Here is a 23,199-nt window from a genome sequence, read left to right as displayed (position 1 = left end):
TTAGTTTGAGATTAAGGTTTAATTGCTGTTATTATAATAAAATAAAATAAAAATTCAAATAATTATCAATTAAAAATATAAAAAAAAATTCAATAAATTCTACACGAAAAAAATTTTGGGACATTGCATTAAGCTTATTCAAGTGTTTGAATAGATCAAGGCCTCATTTCTTTACTCTGGAGTCAATCAGGGTCTATTTGAAATTCCGCAGACGTCTGAGACTTGGTATGAGCTTTCATGTCTCACTTTGCACTTTACCCTGTTGACAAATATAAACAAAAGATTCCAATGGCAATGGCTTAAATTTTGATTTCTAAAAGCTGTAGTAGTTCAACAAACTTATATAACTACACCCAGAAATGGATTTTAAGTAATACAGGTTACAACTCAGAACCAAATTCTAGGTAGTTAATCAAGTCTTGTATAAGATCCAACAAATTCTTGCCCATCTCTTCCTGCACAATACATAGTTCCCATGTTTTGGTGTCATCAATCAATTTTCCGGCTTGCTTCCAACGCTAATGAGCTCTTGAGTTCTAGTCAAGTGCATGTTCCCCTCAAGGTGAGCTTGCATGTTTCCTTCACTACTGCAGCTTATATTACAGATGGCACACCATAAAGATTTTCTAATTTGGTTCTTGACTTTATAGTTCTTGCAAGCATCCTCATGTCGCCTTCCTTCAAGATGTGAAATAAGGCTTGTCTCATGTTGGATTTTTGTGTTACATACAGCACAAGTCCACGGCAAGTCAGGAACATCTCTACCAGCTGCTGCTGCAGTTGCCATTTCCGTGTGCATTAAAGGAGAGCCTGTTTCTGTTAAAGCAGGAGAAGTCCTGCTTTTTGATGTCCGGATTTCAGTTTTCAGTTTTTCCAAAGCATCCTTATGTCGCCTTCCTTGAAAATGGGAAACAAGGTCTGCCTTATTTGTGGTTGTCACATGACATAAAGCGCAAGTCCATGGCTCATGGGTGCGCTTACAATGTTGTTTATCAGGAAGATTGCCTCTACTTTCTGCTAACTTTGCATTTTCCATTTCTGAAGCAGGAGAAACCTTGCTTTTCAATGTTTGGTTGTAGACTTTCAGCTTCTCACAAGCATCCTGATGTCGCTTTCCTCGAAGATGGGAAATAACGTTTGCCCCACTTGCGGTCGTTAACTGACATACAGCACAAGTCCACTCCTTTTGGATGCTATTAGATTGTAGTACATCAGGAAGATCTCTAGCTGCAAACACTGCAGGAGTCATTTCTTTGAAATCCAGAGGTGCACTTGTTCTGTTTCCTGCCGAAGCAAGGTCTGGTTCTATTTGTCTAACCTGCAATTGTAGTATTAGAAAGAAAAATGAGTGAACATGCAAGTAAATGGATGAAGAAAGCAAGGGAAATTATATATGACTGAAATTTACTGGAAGTCGTATAAGGTAGGTGGCAATAGCTTTACCTGTTTAGTTGATGCCAATTCTTTACTCTCTGTTACTTCCACTAAACTAATGTCTTTCTGCACAACTTTAGTTTCTTCAAACTCTGGCTGCAAGCGCATAGCAAAGGGTGAGGGAAGGAAGAAGGATGCAGATAAAGATCAACGTTTTATGTTTCTTGTATGCATCAAACAATTCTTTTCACTAGCATTCTGATTCACAGGCCAATTCTGCAATGACTCGAACTGGATACAGGGTACATACCTTGAAAGGTATAAGATTCTCCAAAGCTTCAGCTCCAGTTTCCTTTGCATTCTTCACCTCTACTAACATGTTATCCTTCTTGAAGAACTCCATCAGTTTGATTAACCGGTTGAGAAAAATGAGAGGGTCCATAGAGAGGCATGGATGAACAATGTGTTTATAGACATAAAGAGAGCCATCAAAGTGAGGAGTAACCAAGCAGACAACAATAACCAGCTTAATGTAAGTCCACCATGGTAGGCTGGAATAGGCAAAAGAAATTAAATGATACCTCTTGCTAAATTCTGAACAGAGATAGAAGCAGAATTACCATAAGAGTAGCTTTAGAAATGCGCGTTCAAAGAGCGAAATCAAAGAATAGCAGACCCAGAAGTGAAGGACAAGCACATTACCATATTCTATTAACCTTACACCAATTAATATCCTTAAGCTAAAGTTTTTTCATGATTGTGGAAGACAGAAAGAGATTATTTAAGGCCTGTAAATTAAAAAGCTCAAGTAGAACAAAATATATACCATGCTTGTTCAGTATATATAAAATTCAAGCATGACTTCCCACACAGCAGATATAGGTCCTCTACAAACCATTGTCTTGAATCCATGATAGACTAGGCTAGGTAAGTTTTTTCCACAATTAGAACCATTCATGAGATATTGGGCATAAAAATTGGACATTGCTTGACAAGAAATTATAAGCCCTTGCTTTACTTGTCTTTACATTCTATCCATTGATAGAACAAAAGAACAAAGAAACAAAAAAGAAGTATGAACTTAAATTTCCATTCTAATTATGGAAAAAAAGGAAAAAAATTTTAACCTGAACCCAGTCTATAATTTTCCCATAACATTTATCAATTTTTCATGGAGAAACCAATTGAAAGGCACTGCTTAAGACTTGACAAAATGAAAGAAAATGCAGGTTTAAATTAACAGAAAATTGGACGGAAATGAAATGAAATGAAATGAAATGAAATCAAATCAAATAAAATCAAACACGGAAAGAGGAAGCTATCCATATACTGAACATATTCAAGAAAGCTGATTATTTTACTTGGGCACTAAATTAAGAGAGACGTAAACTGTAAAATGGAGAATAGCAACATTACCATTCAAGTAGCTTTGAAAGAGCATTTTCAAACAGCAAAATCAAAGAAAAGCAGACCCAATAAGTGATCAGCTTCTGGGTATCTGAGATGGAATTAGTCTCAATTGCTTGAATGGAAGCACATCTGTTAACAGTTAAGTACGAGAATTTAAAAATCTTCAAAGCATACAAGGTTTCTGGTTACATAATAATCAATTTCTGCATTATAGTTGAAATTTCTAAAGAGATCAAAAGCAGTTTATATTACAATAATGAAGCATCATTGATTAAATGTAGCATAAAACAACATAGACTAAAGAAGGGGCAAGAAATTTTCCAAAATTCCAATGTCAAGTGATTAACTAGAACTAGCATACACTCGGAGAGACTTACAAGGGATAGCCCAAAGCAAAGAGAGGCCTGCAAGAACAGAACCAGTTAGCGGAAAGAGTATGCAAAACCTACAAAAAAAAAAGAAGACGACAAAATGGGTAAATTCAACTGATTATTTGCTAATAGTCATAAAGGTAAACTGAGACATCCATCAATGAGAAGAAAGAAAAGAGATCCAAACAGAAAACGAATGCAAGTTATGTAATCATTTGAAGAGAAAATTCCACACTTTTGGGAGATAGATTATATGCCTACCATGCAAGAACATCAAAGCAGTGCCCTGCAAACTTAAAGAAAAGACCTATTAAACCCATCTTGGAAGGAATTGAATCTCTTAAAGAAAAGAATTATTGGTTTAAATCTCGATGAAAAATCTGCTCAAACACCAAGACCAACAGGACCAACCAAATGAAAAAAACATGTAAAGTAAGAAAAGAAAAGATAAGATTATAAGAACAGTGAGAACCTGCAAAGCAATTTCTTAAGGGGGTAGGAATAACTTTATCCTCGAAATGGCGAATTTGCCCCCTCGATCAAGTGGGTTTGGTGACTTTTGCAATAAAATAAGCTGCTGGTCTGGCGAATACGATGAGAATCGAGTCGTGGGAAAGGATTCAGATTCTACGAGGAATTGTCCCTACGCAACTTTGTGCATGGACTCGCCTTGTCTATACGCGCTCTCATTAAGAAAAATCCAAATCTCTGTCACAACATGTAGTTGACTCTAATAGCCCCAAAGGCCTTTCGGGTTTGATCAAAATAAATGTGTCCAATTTCTAATTTCATTGGCTAATAACAAGTCAATTTTTTATTTAAAAATAAATCATTTTAAAAAATATGGCAACAACTTAAAGTGTCATCGGGAAGACAAGAAAGTGATGGGGAATTGCAAAGAGTTTCGTAGGGAAGGTAAGAAGCAAGCAGTCTCTGTTTGATTCTTGAAATGGCTAATTTGCTCCTTATATGTGACTGTTGTGATTAATGGAATTTTCTTATCAAGATACAAGCTTGTGTTATATCACTGATGTAATCAATATATTAAATACATAAATTTTACTTATTGATTCCATCGTAGATAGAGTTTAAATAAGAATTTCCCATAACTAACTAAAAATTAAAAAACCTGTTGGCTTGGTGAGCATAGAGAAAATTGATTACTTGCAAGCGGATCGTAGAGGACTTCCATTTTTCCATAAATATAAATAATGAACCTGTCAATGAATCATCTTCACAAAACGCAGCCAACTCCAAGAACCCAAAATCAATAGTTGGTTTTTGCTTCATACATTTATATATAGGATGCAGCAGATTGGAGGAGAGTTTGAGAAATATAATTGATAATTTAAAGATTATAAAGGGTCTAAACAAGTAAAGAATCTTTAACATTGATCTGGAAAAGATGAAACTTAATTAATTATTTAATATATTTAAACTACATATAAAATATTTTTTTTGGTTTGCGCCTACAAGAAAAGATACATACTTGAACCAAGACTCATTACATGTGATTTATTTAAGCATACCAATTAAAACTAATTATTGAGTGCCTGGTTTGATGAAAGAATTTCCACCAAAGTTTTGAAATCTTGTGCAGCATGTCCATTGGGAGCAGCAGCCTGCAAAAGAAGCTCTTGAAGGGCATGAGCCTTGCTCCTTATTTTTCTCCCTTGTTCATGAACCATGATGAGCTCTAAGCTCTTGGTTACCCCATTCTTTGTGATGACACCACCATCAACTCTCACACCAACCTTCCATATATCCTCTATTTTCTTTGCATTTGTCACATTATCAGCAAAAACTACAGGCCTACAAATCATTGGAATCCCATTTGCTATGCTCTCACACACAGAATTAGCTCCACAATGTGTCACATGTACACCAATTGATTTATGTGCCAATACTTGAGCCTGTGGTGCCCATGGAACTACCTTTCCATGCAATCTAGTCCTCTCAATAAAACCATCTGGCAAAATCCCCCTTAAATTCTCCCTCAGTGACCAAAGAAATGGAATTCTATTCTCTTGGAGTGCCTCCGCCAATTCTTTAATCTCATTATGAGGGAAATTAGCCACAGTTCCAAAGCTAATATAAGCCACGGACATGGTTTTTTGGCTATCCAACCATGACAGACACCCTGTAGCATCTGTATTTGACAATGGCAAAGGTGGTGGTGGAATTGTAATAGTCACAAAACCCACATTAAGCAAGCCTGGACACCTGGATTTCAGATCATCTAATAGGGATTTAGGGCAAAGCTCGTCGTAAAAACTCATAACAAGAGCATTAGCTTGTGGCAGCACATTTCCAATTAGATTTAGCATGCTAGAAAAGAGGCTTTGTTTATCATTCAGTGCTTCAAGAGGCAAATCCTCAATGCTGATTTTAGCTAACCCTGGAATAGTTTCCAGTATTTTTCTCTTAGATGATGACTCAGTATCTCCATCATTGCCACCAATAGCACAGTACTGACGAATCTTGTCAGAATAAATGTGGGCAGAGAGGGAATGAGCGAGGGGTAACCAAACTGGGATCCAAGGAACACTCAAATCCTCCGCGATTGCTCCTGAAAACACCAAGAAAGCATCTGTTATCAAGCAACTAATGTGGCCTATCTCTGTTGCTGCCAATTCCAAGCCTTTTCTGAAGTTATCTGGTGCTGCCTTTACAAATAGGTCCACTCTTTCTGTTGGACGTCCTGAAAAGACATGATTCATTGGCACACCATCAGAAACATTGCAGGGTTTTATGTTATTAGGAAGGTCGGTTGCTTTTGATGCCGAGAAGAGAAAATTGTTGGAGTCTTCTGTGCTTAAAAAAGAGAACTGGGTGTCAGGGGCGGCCATTGCTAGCTTCTTGACAAGGTTGAGGAGAGCCAGAGGGTGGCTGCCAAATGGGAATGCCATGGCTGCAACATGATGTTTCGGTACCCATTTGGTTGGTTGCCTGCAACTTAGCATTGTATCAAATTGAGTAGCAATCTGAGAAAAGAGATCCAAGAATAAAATAAGAATAAAACGATTACGAAAGTAAAATTGAAGAAGAAGAAGAAATTTTTCTACATAAAAAAGAAGAAATGAAGTTTCAAATATATGGTGGCCAGGCCAGCTAAGGATAGTATTAAGACTCAGTTTGGCATTGCTACTGATGAAAATCGGTGTTGAGAAAATTATTTCTAGAGATATATCAGTTGGAGACAGGGGTGAGTATTCGATTCGAACCGAACCGAATCAAACTAAACTAAATTAAATTATAAAAATTAAATTGTAAATTTTAGAAATCGAACTGAATCGAAATGGTTGAAAAATCGAATCAAACTGAACTGCTCTATTTTGATTCGATTCGATTTAAACCGATCGGTTTGATTTTTTATTGATTTTTTAATTTAAACTTGATTTTCAAGTTATTTGGTCTAATTTTAACTTTGGTTTGAACCTAATAACCATTAATCAATGAAATTAAACAATTAATATATATATAATTAAATATAATTCATAATTTTTCATAAAAATAAATTAATTCAAAAATCAATTTGGTTCGATTTAATTCGATTTGACTATATAAATTACTATTTGGTTCGATTCGGTTTAATCGATTTTTTTATTTTCAAAACCGAACCGAATCGAAATAACAGAAATTTTTATAATGTAAAACCAAACCGATTAAATTTTAAAATCAAACTAATTGAACCGAATTGATTCGATTTGATTCGATTTTTTAATTTGAATCGAATTCTATTCAGTCCTAATCAGAGAGTATTAAAAAATAATTTAAAATTAAATTTGATAATTTTATATATAAAAATAATAAAATAATAAAAATTATTTTTTTAAATTATTTTTTTTAATAATATTTAAAATAATATTTTTATTTAAAAAATAATTTTAAATTTTTAAACACAATGCAAAATAAACACTAAATATATTGATTATTAGTTGCAAGGACAATTTTAAGCTTATCATCAAGTGAACCTAGCAGCCAAGTCAATATCGTGTGTGTCGGTGAAGGAATATTATCACATAATTGTGTGGTGAATGCAAGACACACGACACGGGTTCATATATTTATACTTTTAATTTATAATAAATTAAATTTAGATAAAAATTTTAATATTTTATTTTTTTATTTAATTATATAATTATTATATATATATAATAATTTTATTTTAATTATTAATTATAATAAATTTCACAGAGAGTGGAAACATAGCAACGTTTTTTTTTTTAAATTAAATACATTATACTTAACATTATTTTATAATTAAAAGCATACTAATTACCTTTTCCCCTGCCCTGCATTGTTACATGGATCACGATTTATTCAGGAAAATAGGAGAAATAAATAAGGTGAGTGTGGTAGATATAGAGTTTGTTTCATACATTTATTCTACCATTAATATCAATTATGATGGTGGGAGTCTCAACGTATATTTTCTGCCAATGATGGAAAGAAAAATAAAAAAATTATTTGATTAAAGAAATTTACTAATTTTATATTATTTATAATTTGTCAAATATAGACCTGATAAATAAATTAAAAAATAAAAATTTCTTCAAAGTGTAAAAGTTCTCATATTTTGATTTGTATTATCAAATTAATTTTCCTTAAAATAAGTAATTTTATATCTATAACAGATGTAATTTATTTAGAAGGAAATTGATACGTTGAATTTTCTCTGTAATTTAAGTGAAATATAATTTATCAATTTAGTTTTAATTTATTATATTTTTAATTATATTATGGGTGTTATTGTATTTTATAACTTAATAGTAAATTTATTTTTACAAATTAATTTGTATAATAAATACATTTAAATCATACTTTCTAAAAAAATTTCCTAAAAATGTACTAAATAAAAATCAATACAATAAATTCAAAATTTAATAGCATGTTAAAAATTTAAAATACGTTATTAACAAATATTATTATTAAGAATCTAGTAATGTGTATAAATCTCATAATTTAATATTTTTAATAATACGTTCATACTAATTTGCAATATTATTATACATAATATATATATTATTAATTATTTTATATATTATCTTGATGTCTAAATATATTTTCTTGATATTATTTACTATTTTAATATTGTATACAAAATAATATTAAAAAAATATATTATTAAAGTCTAAATTTATTTTAGATGATTTTTAATGAAGCTATAATTCATGCTGTTAGATTATGAATTGAAGGTATAGACTGTTGTATTTACCTTATAATTATATATAGTGTGCAAAGTCTCAACGAGTTTATTAATACTTATTTTCATTGGACTTTATCCAAAGATAGAAAGTTGATTGGCAAGAAGTTTGATTAATAACCCCTAAAAATCATGCATACCCATAATTTCTGAGATGATGATCATGAATGTAATCAAGCATACCAATTAAACCTATTTATTAATTATGGTACGATGAAATTGAGCTTTTCCACCAAAGTCCTGAAATCTTGTGGGGCATGTCCAGTTGGGGCAGCAGCCTGCCAAAGAAGCTTTTGGAAGGCTTGGGCCTTTCTTCTTATTCTTCTCCCTTGTTCATGTGCCAAGATGAGCTCCAAGCTCTTGATTATCCGGGCAATTTTGTGATTGAAAAAATATATATATACGAAAAGGGGTGGCTTCAAGGAGATGTTTTGATTGACAAAAAAATGAGAGAAAGTTGATAACTAATACAGATAACGTCTAACAAATAAAAAATTTTTAAAAAAAGTATAATGACTGAAAAGTAATTTGACGCTTACGTCTGATTAGCAGATATTATTATAAAAAGTGTTTAATTATTTTTTTTATTATTTAAAAATATATATTAATTATTTTAAAATTTTTAAAAATTTTAAAATTATAAAATTATCCATATATTTTGTAAAATAACCCTAAATATTATAATGAAAGAGCATTTTCAAACATCAAAATCAAAGAAAAGCAGACCCAATAAGTGATCAGCTTCAGGGTATCTGAGATGGAATTAGTCTCGATTGCTTGAATGGAAGCACACCTGTTAACAGTTAAGTACGAGAATTTAAAAATCTTTAAAGCGTATAAGGTTTCTGATTACATAATAATCAATTTCTGCATTATAGTTGAAATTTCCAAAGAGATCAAAAGCAGTTTATATTACAAGAATGAAGCATCATTGAATTAAATGTAGCATAAAACAGCGTTAAATAAAGAAGGGGCAAGAAATTTTCCAAAATTCCAATGCCAAGTAATTAGCTAGAACTAGCATAGAGAGACTTACAAGGGATAGCCCAAAGCAAAGAGAGGCCTGCAGGAAGAACAGAACCAGTTAGCGAAAAGAGCATGCAAAACCTACAAAATCAAAAGAAGGGGAAGTTTGTAAATTAAAAAAAAAAAAATGGAAGACGACAAAATGGGTAAAGTCAACTGATTATTTGTTCATAGTCATAAAGATAAACTGAGACTTCCATCAATGAGAAGAAGGAAAAGAGATCCAAACAGAAAACGAATACAGTTTATGTAATCATTGGAAGAGAAAATTCCACACTCTTGGGAGATAGATTATCTGCCTACCATGCAAGAACATCAAAGCAGTGCCCTGCAAACTTGAAGAAAAGACCCATTAAACCCATCTTGGGAGGAATTGAATCTCTTAAAGAAAGGATTTCTTGGCTTTTATCCCGACGAAAAATCTGCTCAAACACCAAAACCAGCAGGACCAACCAAATGACAAAAACATGTAAAGTAAGAAAACAAAAGATAAGATTATAAGAACAGTGAGAACCTGCAAAGCAATTTCTTAAGGCGGTGGGAATCACTTGATCCCCGAAATGGCGAATTTGCCCCCTCAATCAAGTGGGTTAGGTGACTTTTTCAATAAAATAAGCTGCTGGTCTAGCGAATACGAGGAGAATCAAGTCCTGGGAAAGGATTCAGATTCTTCAAGGAATTCTTCGTACGTAACTTTGTGCATGGACTCCCCTTGTCTATATGCGCTCTCATTTGGGAAAATCCAAATAACATGCAGTTGACTCTAATAGCCCCAAAGGTCTTTTGGGTTTGATCAAAATAAATGGGTCCAATTTCTAATTTCATTGACTAGTAACAAGTCAATTTTTTATTTAAAAATAAATCATTTTAAAAAATATGGTAACAACTTAAAGTGTCATAAGGAAGACAAGAAAGTGATGGGGAATTGGAAAGAGTTTCGTAGGGAAGGTAAGAAGCAGGCAGTCTCTGTTTGATTCTTGAAATGGCTAATTTGCTCCTTAATTGTGCTTAATTGTGCTATATGACTGTTGTAATTAATGAAATTTTCTTATCTAGGCTCAATTTATCTTGAACTTAAGATATAAGTTTACATTATATGACTGATGTGATCTATTTATTAAATATATAAGTTTCACTTAGCTCTATCATAGATATAATTTAAGCAAGAATTTTCCGTAATTAACTAGAAATTAAAAACCTGCCGGCTTGGTGAGCATAGAGAAAATTGATTACTCGCGAGCAGATCATAGAGGACTTCCATTTTTCAATAAATATAAATAATGAACCTGTTAATGAATCTTCTTCACAAAATGCAGCCAACTCCAAGAACCCAAAATTAATAGTGGGTTTTTGCTTCATATACATATATATATATATATATATATATATATATATATATATATATATATATGATGCAGCAGATTGGAGGAGAGTTTGAGAAATATAATTGATAATTTAAAGATTATATAGGGTCTAAACAAGAAAAGAATCTTTAAAATTTGGTCTGGAAAAGATGAAACCTAATTAATTATTTAATATATTAAAATTACATATATATTTTTTTTTTTTTTGTTTGCGCCTGCAAGAAAAGATACAGTCTTGAACCATGACTCATTACATGTGATTTATTTAAGCATACCAATTGCAACTAATTATTAAGTGCATGGTTTGATGAAAGAATTTCCACCAAAGTTTTGAAATCTTGCGCAGCATGTCCATTGGGAGCAGCAGCCTGCAAAAGAAGCTCTTGAAGGTCTTGAACGTTTCTTCTTATTTTTCTCCCTTGTTCATGAACCATGATGAGCTCCAAGCACTTGATTACCCCGTTCTTTGTGAAGACGCCACCATCAACTCTCACACCAACCTTCCATATGTCCTCTGTTATTTTTGCATTTGTCAAATTATCAGCAAAAACTCCAGGCCTACAAATCATTGGAATCCCATTTGCTATACTCTCATACACAGAATTAGCTCCACAATGTGTTACATGTACACCAATTGATTTATGTGCCAATACTTGGGCCTGAGGTGCCCATGGAACGACCTTTCCATGCAAGCTAGTTCTCTCAGTAAAACCATCTGGCAAAATCCCCCTTAAATTCTCCCTCAGTGACCACAGAAATGGAATTCTACTCTCTTGAAGTGCCTCTGCCAATTCCTTAATCTCATTATGAGGGAAATTAACCACAGTTCCAAAGCAAATATAAGCCACGGACATGGTTTTTTGGCTATCCAGCCATGACAGACACCCCGTAGCATCTGTATTTGACAATGGCAAAGGTGGTGGTGGAATTGTAACAGTCACAAAACCCACATTAAGCAAGCTTGGACACCTGGATTTCAGATCATCTAACAGGGATTCGGGGTAAAGTTCTTTGTAAAAACTCATAACAAGAGCAGTAGCTTGTGGCAGCACATTTCCAATTTGTTTTAGCATGCTAGAAAAGAGGCTTTTTTTATCATTTAATGCTTCAACAGGCAAATCCTCAATGTTGATTTTAGCTAACCCTGGAATAGTTTCCAGGATTTTTCCCTTAGATGATGACTCAGTATCTCCACCATTGCCACCACTAGCACAGATCTGACGAATCTTGTCAGAATAAATGTGGGCAGAGAGGGAATGAGGAAGGCATATCCAAAGTGGGATCCAAGGAACATTTAAATCCTCCGCGATTGCTCCTGCAAACACCAAGAAAACATCTGTTATCAAGCAACTAATTTGGCCCATCTCTGTTGCTGCCAATTCCAAGCCTTTTCTGAAGTTATCTGGTGTTGCCTTTACAAATAGGTCCACTCTTTCTATTGGAGGTCCTGAAAAGACCTGATTCATTGGCACACCATCAGAAACATTGCAGGGTTTTATGTTATTAGGAAGGTCGGTTGCTTTTGATGCCGAGAAGAGAAAATTGTTGGAGTCTTCTGTGCTTAAAAAAGAAAACTGGGTGTCTGGGGCGGCCATTGCTAGCTTCTTGACTAGGTTGAGGAGAGCAATAGGGTGGCTGCCAAATGGGAATGCCATGGCTGCAACATGATGTTTCAGTGCACATTTGGTTGGTTGCTTGCAACTTAGCATTGTATCAAATTGAGTAGCAATCTGAGAAAAGAGATCCAAGAATAAAATAAGAATAAAACAATTACGAAAGTAAAATTGAAGAAGGAGAAGAAGAAAAGAAGAAGAAGGAGAAGAAGAAATTGTTCTACATGAAAAAAGAAGAAACGAAGATTCAAATATATGGTGGCCAGGCCAGCTAAGGATCGTGTTAAATAGATTGATTATTATTTGCAAGGACAATTTCAAGCTTGATCAAACGGAGCTGACCCCAGTTGAAGAACCTAGAAGCCGAGTAAATCTTGTGTGTGTCGGCAAAGAAATAGTCACATAATTGTATAGATAGGAGGATTTGCCTCATCCAGCCTTACCATATATCTAATATGTTATATGGAATATATATGATGTGATTTATTTATTAAATGTATAAATATTACATATTTATATATAAATTAGATGGAGAAAAAAAATTTCTTAATTAGAATGGTGTTATTTTTTTATTTAACTATAATTATTATATCTATAATAATTTTATTTTAATTATTAATTATAATAAATTTCACATAAATTTTATACAGCGGACACATAGTAAAGGGTCTTTTTAAATTAAATACATTATATTTAACATTATTTTATAATTAAAGGCTTGACCCCTCCCTGCATTTCTTTAAAATTAAACTTAAACATAATAATATTAATAATAAAAATAAAAAATAATGATGATGATAAATTTATGAAATTTGGATATTATTATATTAAAAAAATTATAGAAGTGATAATAATAATAATAATAATAATAATAATAATAATAATAATAATAATAAAGTGTGAACATTTATTTAGAATATTTTAGAAATTAAAATATTAAAAATAAAGATATTAAAAAAGGACAGTAGAAAATGATGAAAAAATAATAAAGCTTCAAGCTTTCTAATGTTTTATTTTGTATTCAGATTTTTTTCAGGTTGAGATTATAAAGTGAATTTATTAACCTATATTAGCACCCTTTTTGTTAAATTTTTATTATTTAAAATTAATAAAATATATTATATTTATAAAAAAATATCAATTATTTTTTTAATATATGTATCATTTATAATTTATTAATTATAATAATTATAAAACTATTTAAATTTTAACCCCTCCACTTTAATCTGCGTCCACCTGAGACAATCAGTAATAAAAATATATTGACAGCCACAAAATAATTCTTCCTCTTACACACAGTTCCTCATCCCATTGTCAATTTGTTGACTAGGCAAATTTGTTTACTAGTTTGTATAAATTTATAAATTGAAGATTTAAACTGAAGTCATAGGGCAATTAACTTTTTGTGCAAAGTTTAAGAAGCTATGAATGCGTTTGGCTGTATTAAAGGGTAACTAATGGTAGCCAATTTATTTTTTCTACATAGTATCAGAGTCTACCTTACTTTAATACTGGATTACTTATAAATGTATTTACCTATAAATTTTACATTCTAAATGTTTATGCTTAGGAGTGAGAAAAGTGAATTGTCTCACATTGGATTGGGATAAGGTGTTTGTGCTATGTATGAGACTTAAGCAAATCTCCATTTCTTGAGCTAATTTTTAGAATAAAATTAGATTCGATCCATTTTCTCTGCAATATAATTCATAACTATTTTTCATTTTAATATCTGGTTCATAAAATTGAAAATCAACTCCACAGTTCCTATAAATCATTTAAAGGAAATTTGTTTGAATGTTGACATTAATCAATCCAAATTTTGATCCGAAAGTTAAATGAAAATGAAAGTTAATATTTTGATTAATTTTTTTTCTTTCCGTGTTTAAAAGTTTAAGTGAGAGAAGCCTCCCCCAATCCAAGGTCAAGAGCATACCACTATTCTTTTTAAAAAATTACATTGGAATTTACAAATTATCCGCAAAAAGAACGATTCATAAAATTTAAACTCTTAACCTAATGAGAGCGTTAATTAAATTTTACTAATTGAACCAATTTTCGCCGGCAATTCAAACTATTCAGACCCTACATATTAATAAAAAATCTAACTATAAAATTATTAGAATCAATTCATAATTTAAGATCAACTACCTAAAATAACTATAAGTCAATCTACATGACCTAACCTATTTGCCACCTTCATATTCTTGTTTCGGTGTATCCAACATTCAAAACTATTAGTCTACAAATTATTTGTTGTGCCACACTATGTTTGTACATATGATGTGTATGATCAAGTGGACGACGACACTGGTGTTTGGCCTCCTAAAACTATCACTAATTAGGAGGTAATTAACTTGTTATACAAAATTTAAGAAGTTGTGAATGCGTTTTAGAAATATAATTGAGTGAAAATATTTAAAAATTAAAATAAATTAATAAAAAACACTAACCTTTTAATTGTATGCTGATGCGATGCGAATGAAAACTAGCATGTAAATAGATAATACTCCATTGTCACATAGATCACTATTTATACATGAAAATAGGAGAAATAAATATAGTTTGTTTTATACATTTATTCTACTATTAATATAAATTATGATGGTGGGATTCACAAAGAATATAAAAATAAGTAATTATTTGATTAAAAAATTTATTAATTTTATATTATTTATAAGTTATTAGGCAGTCTTATTTAGTTAGGATAAATAGATTAAAGAAGTAAAACATTTTAAAAAGTGGAAAAATTTCTCTTATTTGATTTTTATTATCAAATTAACTTTCCAAAAAATAAGTGTAATATAATTTATCAATTTATTATTATTATTAAATTGATATGTTGCATTTTTCCTAATTAAGTGTAATATAATTTATCAATTTATTTTTTAATTTATTGTACTTTTAATTATATTATGGGTATTATTGTCTTTTGTAATTTAATAACAAATTTATTTTTTTAACAAGTTAATTTGTATGCTAAATACATTTATATTTTAAATACATTTATATCATACTTTTTAAAAAATAATTGTTCCAAAAATATACTACTTAAAAATCAATACAACAAATCCAAATTTTAATATCATGTCTTATATGTTGCTAAAAATTTAAAATATATTATTAATAAATTTTATTAGCAAGAATCTAATAATGTGTATAAATTTCGTTATCTAATATTTTTAATAATACTTTTACGCTAATTACTGCGTTATTATATATAATGTATTTATTATTTATTATTTTAATTATTTATTATATTAAAATTATAATATAAAATAATATTAAAAAATATTATTAAAGTCTAAATTTATTGTAGATGATTTTGAACGAAGCTATTCTTCATGCTGTTAGTATGAATTCAAGGTATAGACTCTTGTATTTGCCTTTTAATTATATATAGTAATAATAAATTCTCCCAAAATAACAATGAAAAATAATATTTCTTTTTGGTTTCCTCTCGTCTCTTTTTCATGTGTCGTTCTATTTATTATTATTATTATTATTATTTTTTTTTTTTTCTCACATTATGGCCAACATAGGAAACTCTATCCATGCTAGTCTTCAAAATTCAAATTCCTCCTCTACTTGTTGTCTTCAGGGTAAATTTGGACAGGTCCAAATTTGTTGGACACAGTATAATTCGTAACTATTTTTTATTCCAATTTAAATAAAATTCAAATGATTTAAATTTTAATGCATGATTCATAAAATTGAGAATCAACCCACAATTCATATAAATTATTTGAAGCAAATTCGTTTTAATATTGATTCTAATTAATAAATCCAAATTTTAATCCAAAGTTAATTGAAAATGAAAGTTAATATTTTGATTCAATTTTTTTTAATTCAAAAAATTTAAGTGAGAGACGTTCTTCTGATTTAAGGTTGAAGTATGCCGTTAACCTTATTGAAGAATCACATTGTAATTTACAGATCGTCCATCAAAAGAAATAATTGATAAGATTCGAGCTATTAACTTTATGGGAGCGTTACTTAAGTTTTACAAACTAAACCAATCATTGTCGGCAATTCAAAACTATTCAAAACCTACATAATAATAATAATAATAAAAAGATCCAACCATATACGAATTTCGAATCAATTCATAATTGAAGATCAACTACCTAAAATAACTATGAGTCCATCTGCATGACCTGACCTATTTGCCACCTTCACTTGCCCTTCCCATTCTTGTTTCGGTGTATCCAACATTCAAAACTATTAGTCTACAAATTATTTGTACATATGATGTTTATGATCAAGTGGACGACACAGGTGTTTGGTCTCCTCAAATTATCACTAATTAATGATGATGGCACAATTTCAGCAAATCAGCTGTCCAAGTAGTACTGCGTGCATCCAAGCCACAATATTTTGCGAAATTTTTTTGAAACTTTAATTGTTAGCTTCACAAATAAAATAGATTTATTTTGGTGATAAAACAAATTTAATTTAAAGAAATTACACTTAAGATTGTGCAAAAAATATAGATTTCTTATGACAAATTAAGGAATAAAGTTCCTTAATATGTGAAATGGGCTTGAAGTTCAAGTCTGCAAATTCTCAAGAAAGTTATTAATACTTATTTTCATTGGACTTTATCCGAACATGGAAAGTTGACTGGCAAAAAGTTTGATTAAGCAAGCTTGGAAACATGGATTTGAGATCTTCTGATAGGGGAGTAGGGTACAGTTCCTGAGAAAAATTACATCAAGAGCAGCAGCTTGTGGCGGCACATTTCCAATTTGACTTAGCATGCGAGAAAAGAGGTTTTCTTGCTTGTCACTAAATAACAATTCATAAGTTAAATCCTGAATCCTCATTTTATCTTCCCCTGGAATAGTTTCCTGGATATTTTCCGTAGATGACGACCCTGCACTTAACTGACGAATCGAGTTTCAATAAATGTGGGCAGAGAGGGAATGGGAGACGGGTATCCAAACTGGGATCCAAGGAACACTCAAATCCTGTGCAATTGCTTCTGCAAACACCATGAAAGCATCTGTTATAAAGCAACTAATTTCCCCCATCTCTGTTACAGCCAATTCCAATCCTTTGTTGAAGTTATCCGGAGTTGCCTTCATGAATAGCTCCACTCTTTTTATCGGACCTCCTGTGACGACGTGATTCAGTGGCATCCCATCAAAAACATTGTAGGGTTTTATGTTATTAGGAAGGCTGTTTTACCTTCGATGCCAAGAAGAGAGAATTGTTGGAGCTCGGTAAGTTCAAAAAAGAAAACAGGGTGTCTGAGGCGGCCATTGCTAGCCTCTGAACCAGGTTGAGGAGAGCCAGAGGGTGGCACCCAAATGGGAATGCCATGACCGCAACATGTTTCAGTGGCTGTTTGGTTGCTGCCCTACAACTTAGCATTGTATGAATAGACGGGGCAATCTGAGAATGGAAAATTCTTGCCTGCGTACAACAAAGCATTTTGCATCAAGTCCCAAAAAAAATATATAATAATTAATTAATTTTTAAGAGTTAATAACAAGACTAAAAATCCATATATAATAAATCCTCTAATATCTGCTATGCACAGTACTTCTATTTCAAAATAAATATATTTTTAGTATTAAATTTTTCAAATTATCATTAAAATTATAAATAAAAAACTAAATAAATATAGTTCAGAAACATAAATACTATAAAAAATAAATAAATAAAACTGATTTACACATTGTCAAACCCATATGCTTACCTCTTTCTCTTGATGATAAATGACGCATGCATGTTGTATAGCCCTTCTAATCTAAACCTTTTGCATTATAAATCAGATATTCCATGGTAAGATTTCATGAATTTCTTTTAATTGATATGGGAAAATACAAAAAAAAAAAAAAAAAAAAATCTGTATACATGGAATATATTGAATTGTTATTGTACTAGGTTTGTTTTTTGAATTTTTTTTATTTAAATTTAATTCATTATTAATTTAAGACACAATATGTTTATATCTTAAATTCATGATAGACTGAATTTGAGTAAGAATTTTCATTATTTTTATTAGAAGCTAATATAGATATGGAGCGTTTGAACGTAAATATTGGGCATTAATGTCACATATATCAGTTTTGAAAACATCAATTGATAAACTTGATTAACACAAATACATGAACGTCTTCCTTAAATGGAAATTTAATAAAAGAGCTAGCTTTTCCATGCGGGGAAATATATTTTCATTGATTAATTAATTATTATCTATAAAAAAATATTAGATTTTGCAATAAAAATTTTTATTATTTAAAAATATAAAATTTATCACCGTAAAAATATATAAATCGCTATATATTATTATTATTATAAAATTACAATCATAAATATTATGCAATAAAAAAATAATTATTGATAATAACAATTATATATATATATATATATATATATATATATATATATATATATATATATATATATATATATATATATATTAACAATAAAAAGTAATGTTATCATAAAACTTGTTGCAGTGAGTCCCCGATCCATGCCTATTCCACAATGAAGGTACTGTTCTTGCATGCTTCGTTATTGAAGTTTTTTTTTTCATTTTTTTTTTAATTTCCAATTATTTAAAATATATCTTTTAAAAAAATTGAAATTGGTAAATATTTTGAAAATTGGTTTTTGAAAAAAAATATTAATTATTTTATTATTTGTATGAACTCCACAAACTTTAGTTAATGGCAAATTAATTAAAATCGATAAACAAGGATTTAATTGAGCTAAAAACAGAAATTTAATACTCTAATTCAATCTAAAAATTTTACAAGGACTCAATTGAATATTCGACAATATAATACAGGGATTTAATACCCTATTATTATTATTATTATTATTATTATTATTATTATTATTATTATTATTATTATTATAACCAGGCCACTAAAAGCATTTAAAGATTATTTAAAAATAATTCTAAATACATTAAATAAATAAATAAATATAATAATGAATCGATTAATTAATAAACAAACTATTTTTAATTATAAGCAAAAAGGGAATTTTATTAATAATCCAATTTATCGATTAGTCTCTTTTAAAAACACTATTTTTTTATAATATATATTTCTACATAATAACTAATTTTTAATAGCTAAATAAATTTAATTATTCATTATTATAATAAATTAACATGACTATATTTTACTACGTTTACCTGACTAATTTTAAATAAAGTTGGGCATGAATTTTTTTTAAATCATCTTCTTTATTTTCAATAGCTAATTGCATTTAGAATTTCATTATCATAATGGTAAATTACTATAAATTTTTGTGTAAATCTTTTTTTTTTCTCTTTTTCATTTTTATTATTATAAAATTATAGAAAATATTAAATATTAAATTAATATTTAATAAAAATAATAAATAAACAAAATCACAACGAAAGTTTTATTTATATCTATTGAATATGTAACACAATTTCGTTTATAAGCTTTCTCCCAATTTATATATTATAGATGTGGATTGTTTGACTCTCTACCACTAGTAGCATTCCACTAGTTATATTCTCCACTAATAATGCCATGTCGATTGACATCACCAAAACATATTAATATAGTTGTGAATTTTCAGGCAAGAGCCACAAGTTCACAACTCACTAATGACCACCGATATCAATATGTTTCAATGGATCATATTATATATATTATTTCACTCCCACTTACTTTATTACTAATAATTCAGGTTGACAAAGCAATTGGTTTGCTTTTGGGCTATTTTCTTGCATTCTTGCCTCCCTTGGTAGTGGTATTTTACGTGTGGTGCACTCATGAGAGAAGATTGCTCATGCTTGGAATTAATGCACAGATTCCCAGAAGAATTTACACTAAATTGGAAGAGTTTGCCACGAGTCGAGTCAGCCACCATTGCCCCTGAAGATTGTCGACTTGGATAAGCATTAAGCAATACATTTCCAATTCGCCTTTTGCAATACTCCAAACCATTAACGAGAAAGTGAAGGAAATATAAGGACAATGGAAAATTATCTAACATTTTCGGGCATCATGATTAAATTTATTGTTGTAAAAATAATCGGTTTTATTCCATTTTAAAAGTTACTTCAAAAAATAAAATTATTAAATTTTTATATTTAGCAATTTTATTTTATATTCGATTGATGTCAGGCAATATACTTCTCTTACATTTAAAATTAATATCTGTAGCGTGTAATTTATAAAATTAAACACTTATGAGTTATCTAATATTATAAAAAATTTGGAAACCTAAATATCTAAGTATAGCTCAACACTACAATAAATATACGATTTCACAACACTTTTTTAACGTCATTTTATAAATTATATTAAAGTAATAAATAACATTAAATAATGTATTTTAATATCAAAATAGCATAAAACGTAATAAATAATATACAAAACATAGTGCTGTAAATTAATATAAAAATATTATTAAAAATTTTAAATTACGGGATTTATAGATATCTTAATAATTCTTATTAATAAAATATTTTAAATTTTTAATAGCATCTAAGATATATTGTTAAAATTTAAATTTATTATAGTGCAACATTAAAAATAAGAGTTGATTCTAATATTATATTGAGAAAATGCATCCTAATTCATGACTAAGATATGACATTCGGTGTACCTTCATACCGGGGCATGATGAATTCAATGTGTATGGATAGAATTTATTCTATTAAAATTTCTTATATAAAGTTTCTAATTTTACTATTATATTTCTCCCATCATAAAGTCAATTAATTAAAGCAAAAAAATATTATAAATAAGATAGTGGCATGCCTTTGTGTATAATCAAGAGGAAGAATGTTTTAATTTTTGTTATTGTTTGGGATCCAAGAAAAGAAAACGACAATGAAATATTTATTCATTAGACATCATAATGCGAGGAAAAAAAAAAAATTGGTTAGGAAAGAGACATATGGTGAAGGTCATCCACTTTTAAAAACACATGTTTTTTTTTCTTATTATTTAAGGAAAATTAAAGTAAGGCAATGAAAATGACTAAAGCAATAATTATAAGAAAAATGAATATTTTTGCAATGTAGAAGATATTACACACATAAAGCCATATCGATCCTTGTCATGTTCTAGTTCTTTCAATTGTTGATGATTATAAAACAATGATGATTTAAAAAAAAAAAAAGGAATTATGTAAAAGTTAATGAAATATTAATAAATTAAAGAGGATGAAAATAAATATTATTATGTTTATAATATAAATTAAATAAAAAAATATATTATATTTTTTTCCTATATGCTATTTTGGGATCCACCAAGATGAATTTTTCATAATGAGCCCATTACAAATAATTTTATTCATAATAAATAAAAAAATATAAGTTAATAAATAATTTTATTAGTAATTTAATAAATTAAAATTTTATGGAAAATAAAGTAATTTTATTAATAGTTAATTATCAATTAATTTTATCATAAAAATATGAGAGAGAAGGATAAAAAGAAAGTAAGAGAGAGGTAAAATATTTTTTGTAAAAGTCATTAATTTATAAACTTGTTAATACAGGTCAAGTGAATTTTTCTTATAATAAAATCAAAATTATTATTAATAAATGTTTTGATATATATATATAATTTTTTATTAATATAATTTTTCCTCATTTCATTTCCTCATCTCTATTATTTTTTCTTTTTCTTTTTCAAATACCACTTTTTCCTCTCTTTATAATATACTTATAATAATGATTAGTCATAAAATAAAAATATATTTATAATAATAAAATAATTTAAAAGAAATATAATTTATGTATTTTAATTGAAAATAATTTTTTGAAATTACCAACAAATTTTACAACGGATTTAATAGTAATAAACATTCTTTAAATTATTTTAAATCAAATGACTAGTGTATTTTTATATGCGGTCTAAATTGTGATTTTAAATATTTTTAGAAATTCATAGCTTTAATAATAATAATAATAATAATAATAATAATAATAATAATTTATTATTATTATTATTATTATTATTATTATTATTATTATTATTATTATTGCCTTAAAGGATATCCACATTGATATCTTTTCTCTAAAAACAAATATATATTTGTATTTCTACATGGTATTCATATTAAATTAATATATTTAATTTTTCTAATTAATATATTTAGTTTAACTAAAGATAATTTTTATCTCTTTTGAAAAGCTAATTAGACATACCTTGTCAATTAGAGGGTAACCTAGTTGGTTTTCCTTTATCCTTAAGGTGTAGAAAGTAGAGAGGTCTCAAATTTGAGTCTGTTCAACTATTTATTCTAAAATAACTTTAAGGTAAGAAATGAGATGACTACCTCCCATGTATAGTCTATCAATTATTATTTAGTCCATCGAACCGTTGTTGAATCTAAAAAAATTAGACATACCTTAATCAGTCTCTTTGTCTTTTTAAAGGACAAAAGGGGTGGGAATTTCATATTTGAATCACTAATTTAGAATGTTTGATAAATATAATTTTTAATATCTATAAATATAATATTTTAATTTTTAATTATTTTAATATATCAATTAATTTATACTACTTGAAGTGTAAGAATTTTTCGTACTCATCACTCTTTTAATCTATTTGGCATTACTATTGAGAAAATTACTTTACTGTTGAAACTGTTATTGAAAAAATTACTAATTAAAGAGTATTAAAAAAATAATTTAAAATTAAATTTGATAAATTTTAGTCATAAAAATACTAAGTAACAAAATAACCATTTTCAAACTAAAATTTTCAACATTTAAAATGATACTTTTACGTGTAACTAATATAGTGTTACACCTCATTGAATGTAAAAATTATGAAGTGAACCTGGTGAACTAAATTTTAGGAATGTGGCTATGGAAAGTT

General features: G+C 29.0%; 3 protein-coding genes across 13 annotated transcripts; all 3 read right to left on the bottom strand.

Moving 5' to 3' along the window:
• Positions 1–283: 283 nt before the first annotated feature.
• Positions 284–9,830, bottom strand: LOC110648302 (uncharacterized). 11 transcript variants are annotated; one of them, XM_021802481.2, is made up of 6 exons: positions 9,691–9,830; positions 3,162–3,188; positions 2,791–2,913; positions 1,685–1,925; positions 1,444–1,530; positions 284–1,318 (listed from the first exon to the last, which is right to left on the bottom strand). In XM_021802481.2, the coding sequence occupies exons 1-6, from the start codon at positions 9,747–9,749 to the stop codon at positions 494–496; spliced, it is 1,362 nt and encodes a 453-aa protein (XP_021658173.1). In that variant the 5' UTR covers positions 9,750–9,830; the 3' UTR covers positions 284–493. The 11 variants fall into 11 exon arrangements, with proteins under 11 accessions (XP_021658173.1, XP_021658181.1, XP_021658178.1 ...); XM_021802489.2 differs by having other exon boundaries at positions 2,791–2,872; positions 9,691–9,810; XM_021802486.1 differs by having other exon boundaries at positions 3,162–3,229; positions 9,691–9,708.
• On the bottom strand, positions 4,547–6,315 carry LOC110648301 (anthocyanidin 3-O-glucosyltransferase 7). The gene has a single exon (XM_021802479.2). It carries the CDS (start codon positions 6,116–6,118, stop codon positions 4,694–4,696), a length of 1,425 nt encoding a protein of 474 aa, XP_021658171.2. The 5' UTR covers positions 6,119–6,315; the 3' UTR covers positions 4,547–4,693.
• A 1,062-nt stretch (positions 9,831–10,892) lies between the features above and the next one.
• On the bottom strand, positions 10,893–12,787 carry LOC110648297 (anthocyanidin 3-O-glucosyltransferase 7-like). Its single transcript, XM_021802473.2, has 2 exons — positions 12,589–12,787; positions 10,893–12,481 (listed from the first exon to the last, which is right to left on the bottom strand). Exon 2 carries the CDS (start codon positions 12,458–12,460, stop codon positions 11,036–11,038), a length of 1,425 nt encoding a protein of 474 aa, XP_021658165.2. The 5' UTR covers positions 12,461–12,481; positions 12,589–12,787; the 3' UTR covers positions 10,893–11,035.
• Positions 12,788–23,199: the final 10,412 nt, after the last annotated feature.

Source organism: Hevea brasiliensis, chromosome 8 (genome assembly GCF_030052815.1).
Source record: "Hevea brasiliensis isolate MT/VB/25A 57/8 chromosome 8, ASM3005281v1, whole genome shotgun sequence".
NCBI lineage: Eukaryota > Viridiplantae > Streptophyta > Magnoliopsida > Malpighiales > Euphorbiaceae > Hevea > Hevea brasiliensis.
Note: the sequence above shows the minus strand (reverse complement) of the source record. Positions and strands in the feature narration are given on the sequence as shown.

Excerpts from the sequence above, each read along its gene's own strand:
- LOC110648301 (XM_021802479.2), bottom strand. The coding sequence starts at position 6,118 with ATGCTAAGTTGCAGGCAACCAACCAAATGGGTACCGAAACATCATGTT.
- LOC110648302 (XM_021802481.2), bottom strand. The coding sequence starts at position 9,749 with ATGGGTTTAATGGGTCTTTTCTTCAAGTTTGCAGGGCACTGCTTTGAT. Across the intron at positions 2,914-3,161 it reads TTTGCTTTGGGCTATCCCTT|ATGTGCTTCCATTCAAGCAA; the intron begins GTAAGTCTCTCC and ends AACTGTTAACAG. Across the intron at positions 1,531-1,684 it reads AGAATCTTATACCTTTCAAG|CCAGAGTTTGAAGAAACTAA; the intron begins GTATGTACCCTG and ends ATGCGCTTGCAG.
- LOC110648297 (XM_021802473.2), bottom strand. The coding sequence starts at position 12,460 with ATGCTAAGTTGCAAGCAACCAACCAAATGTGCACTGAAACATCATGTT.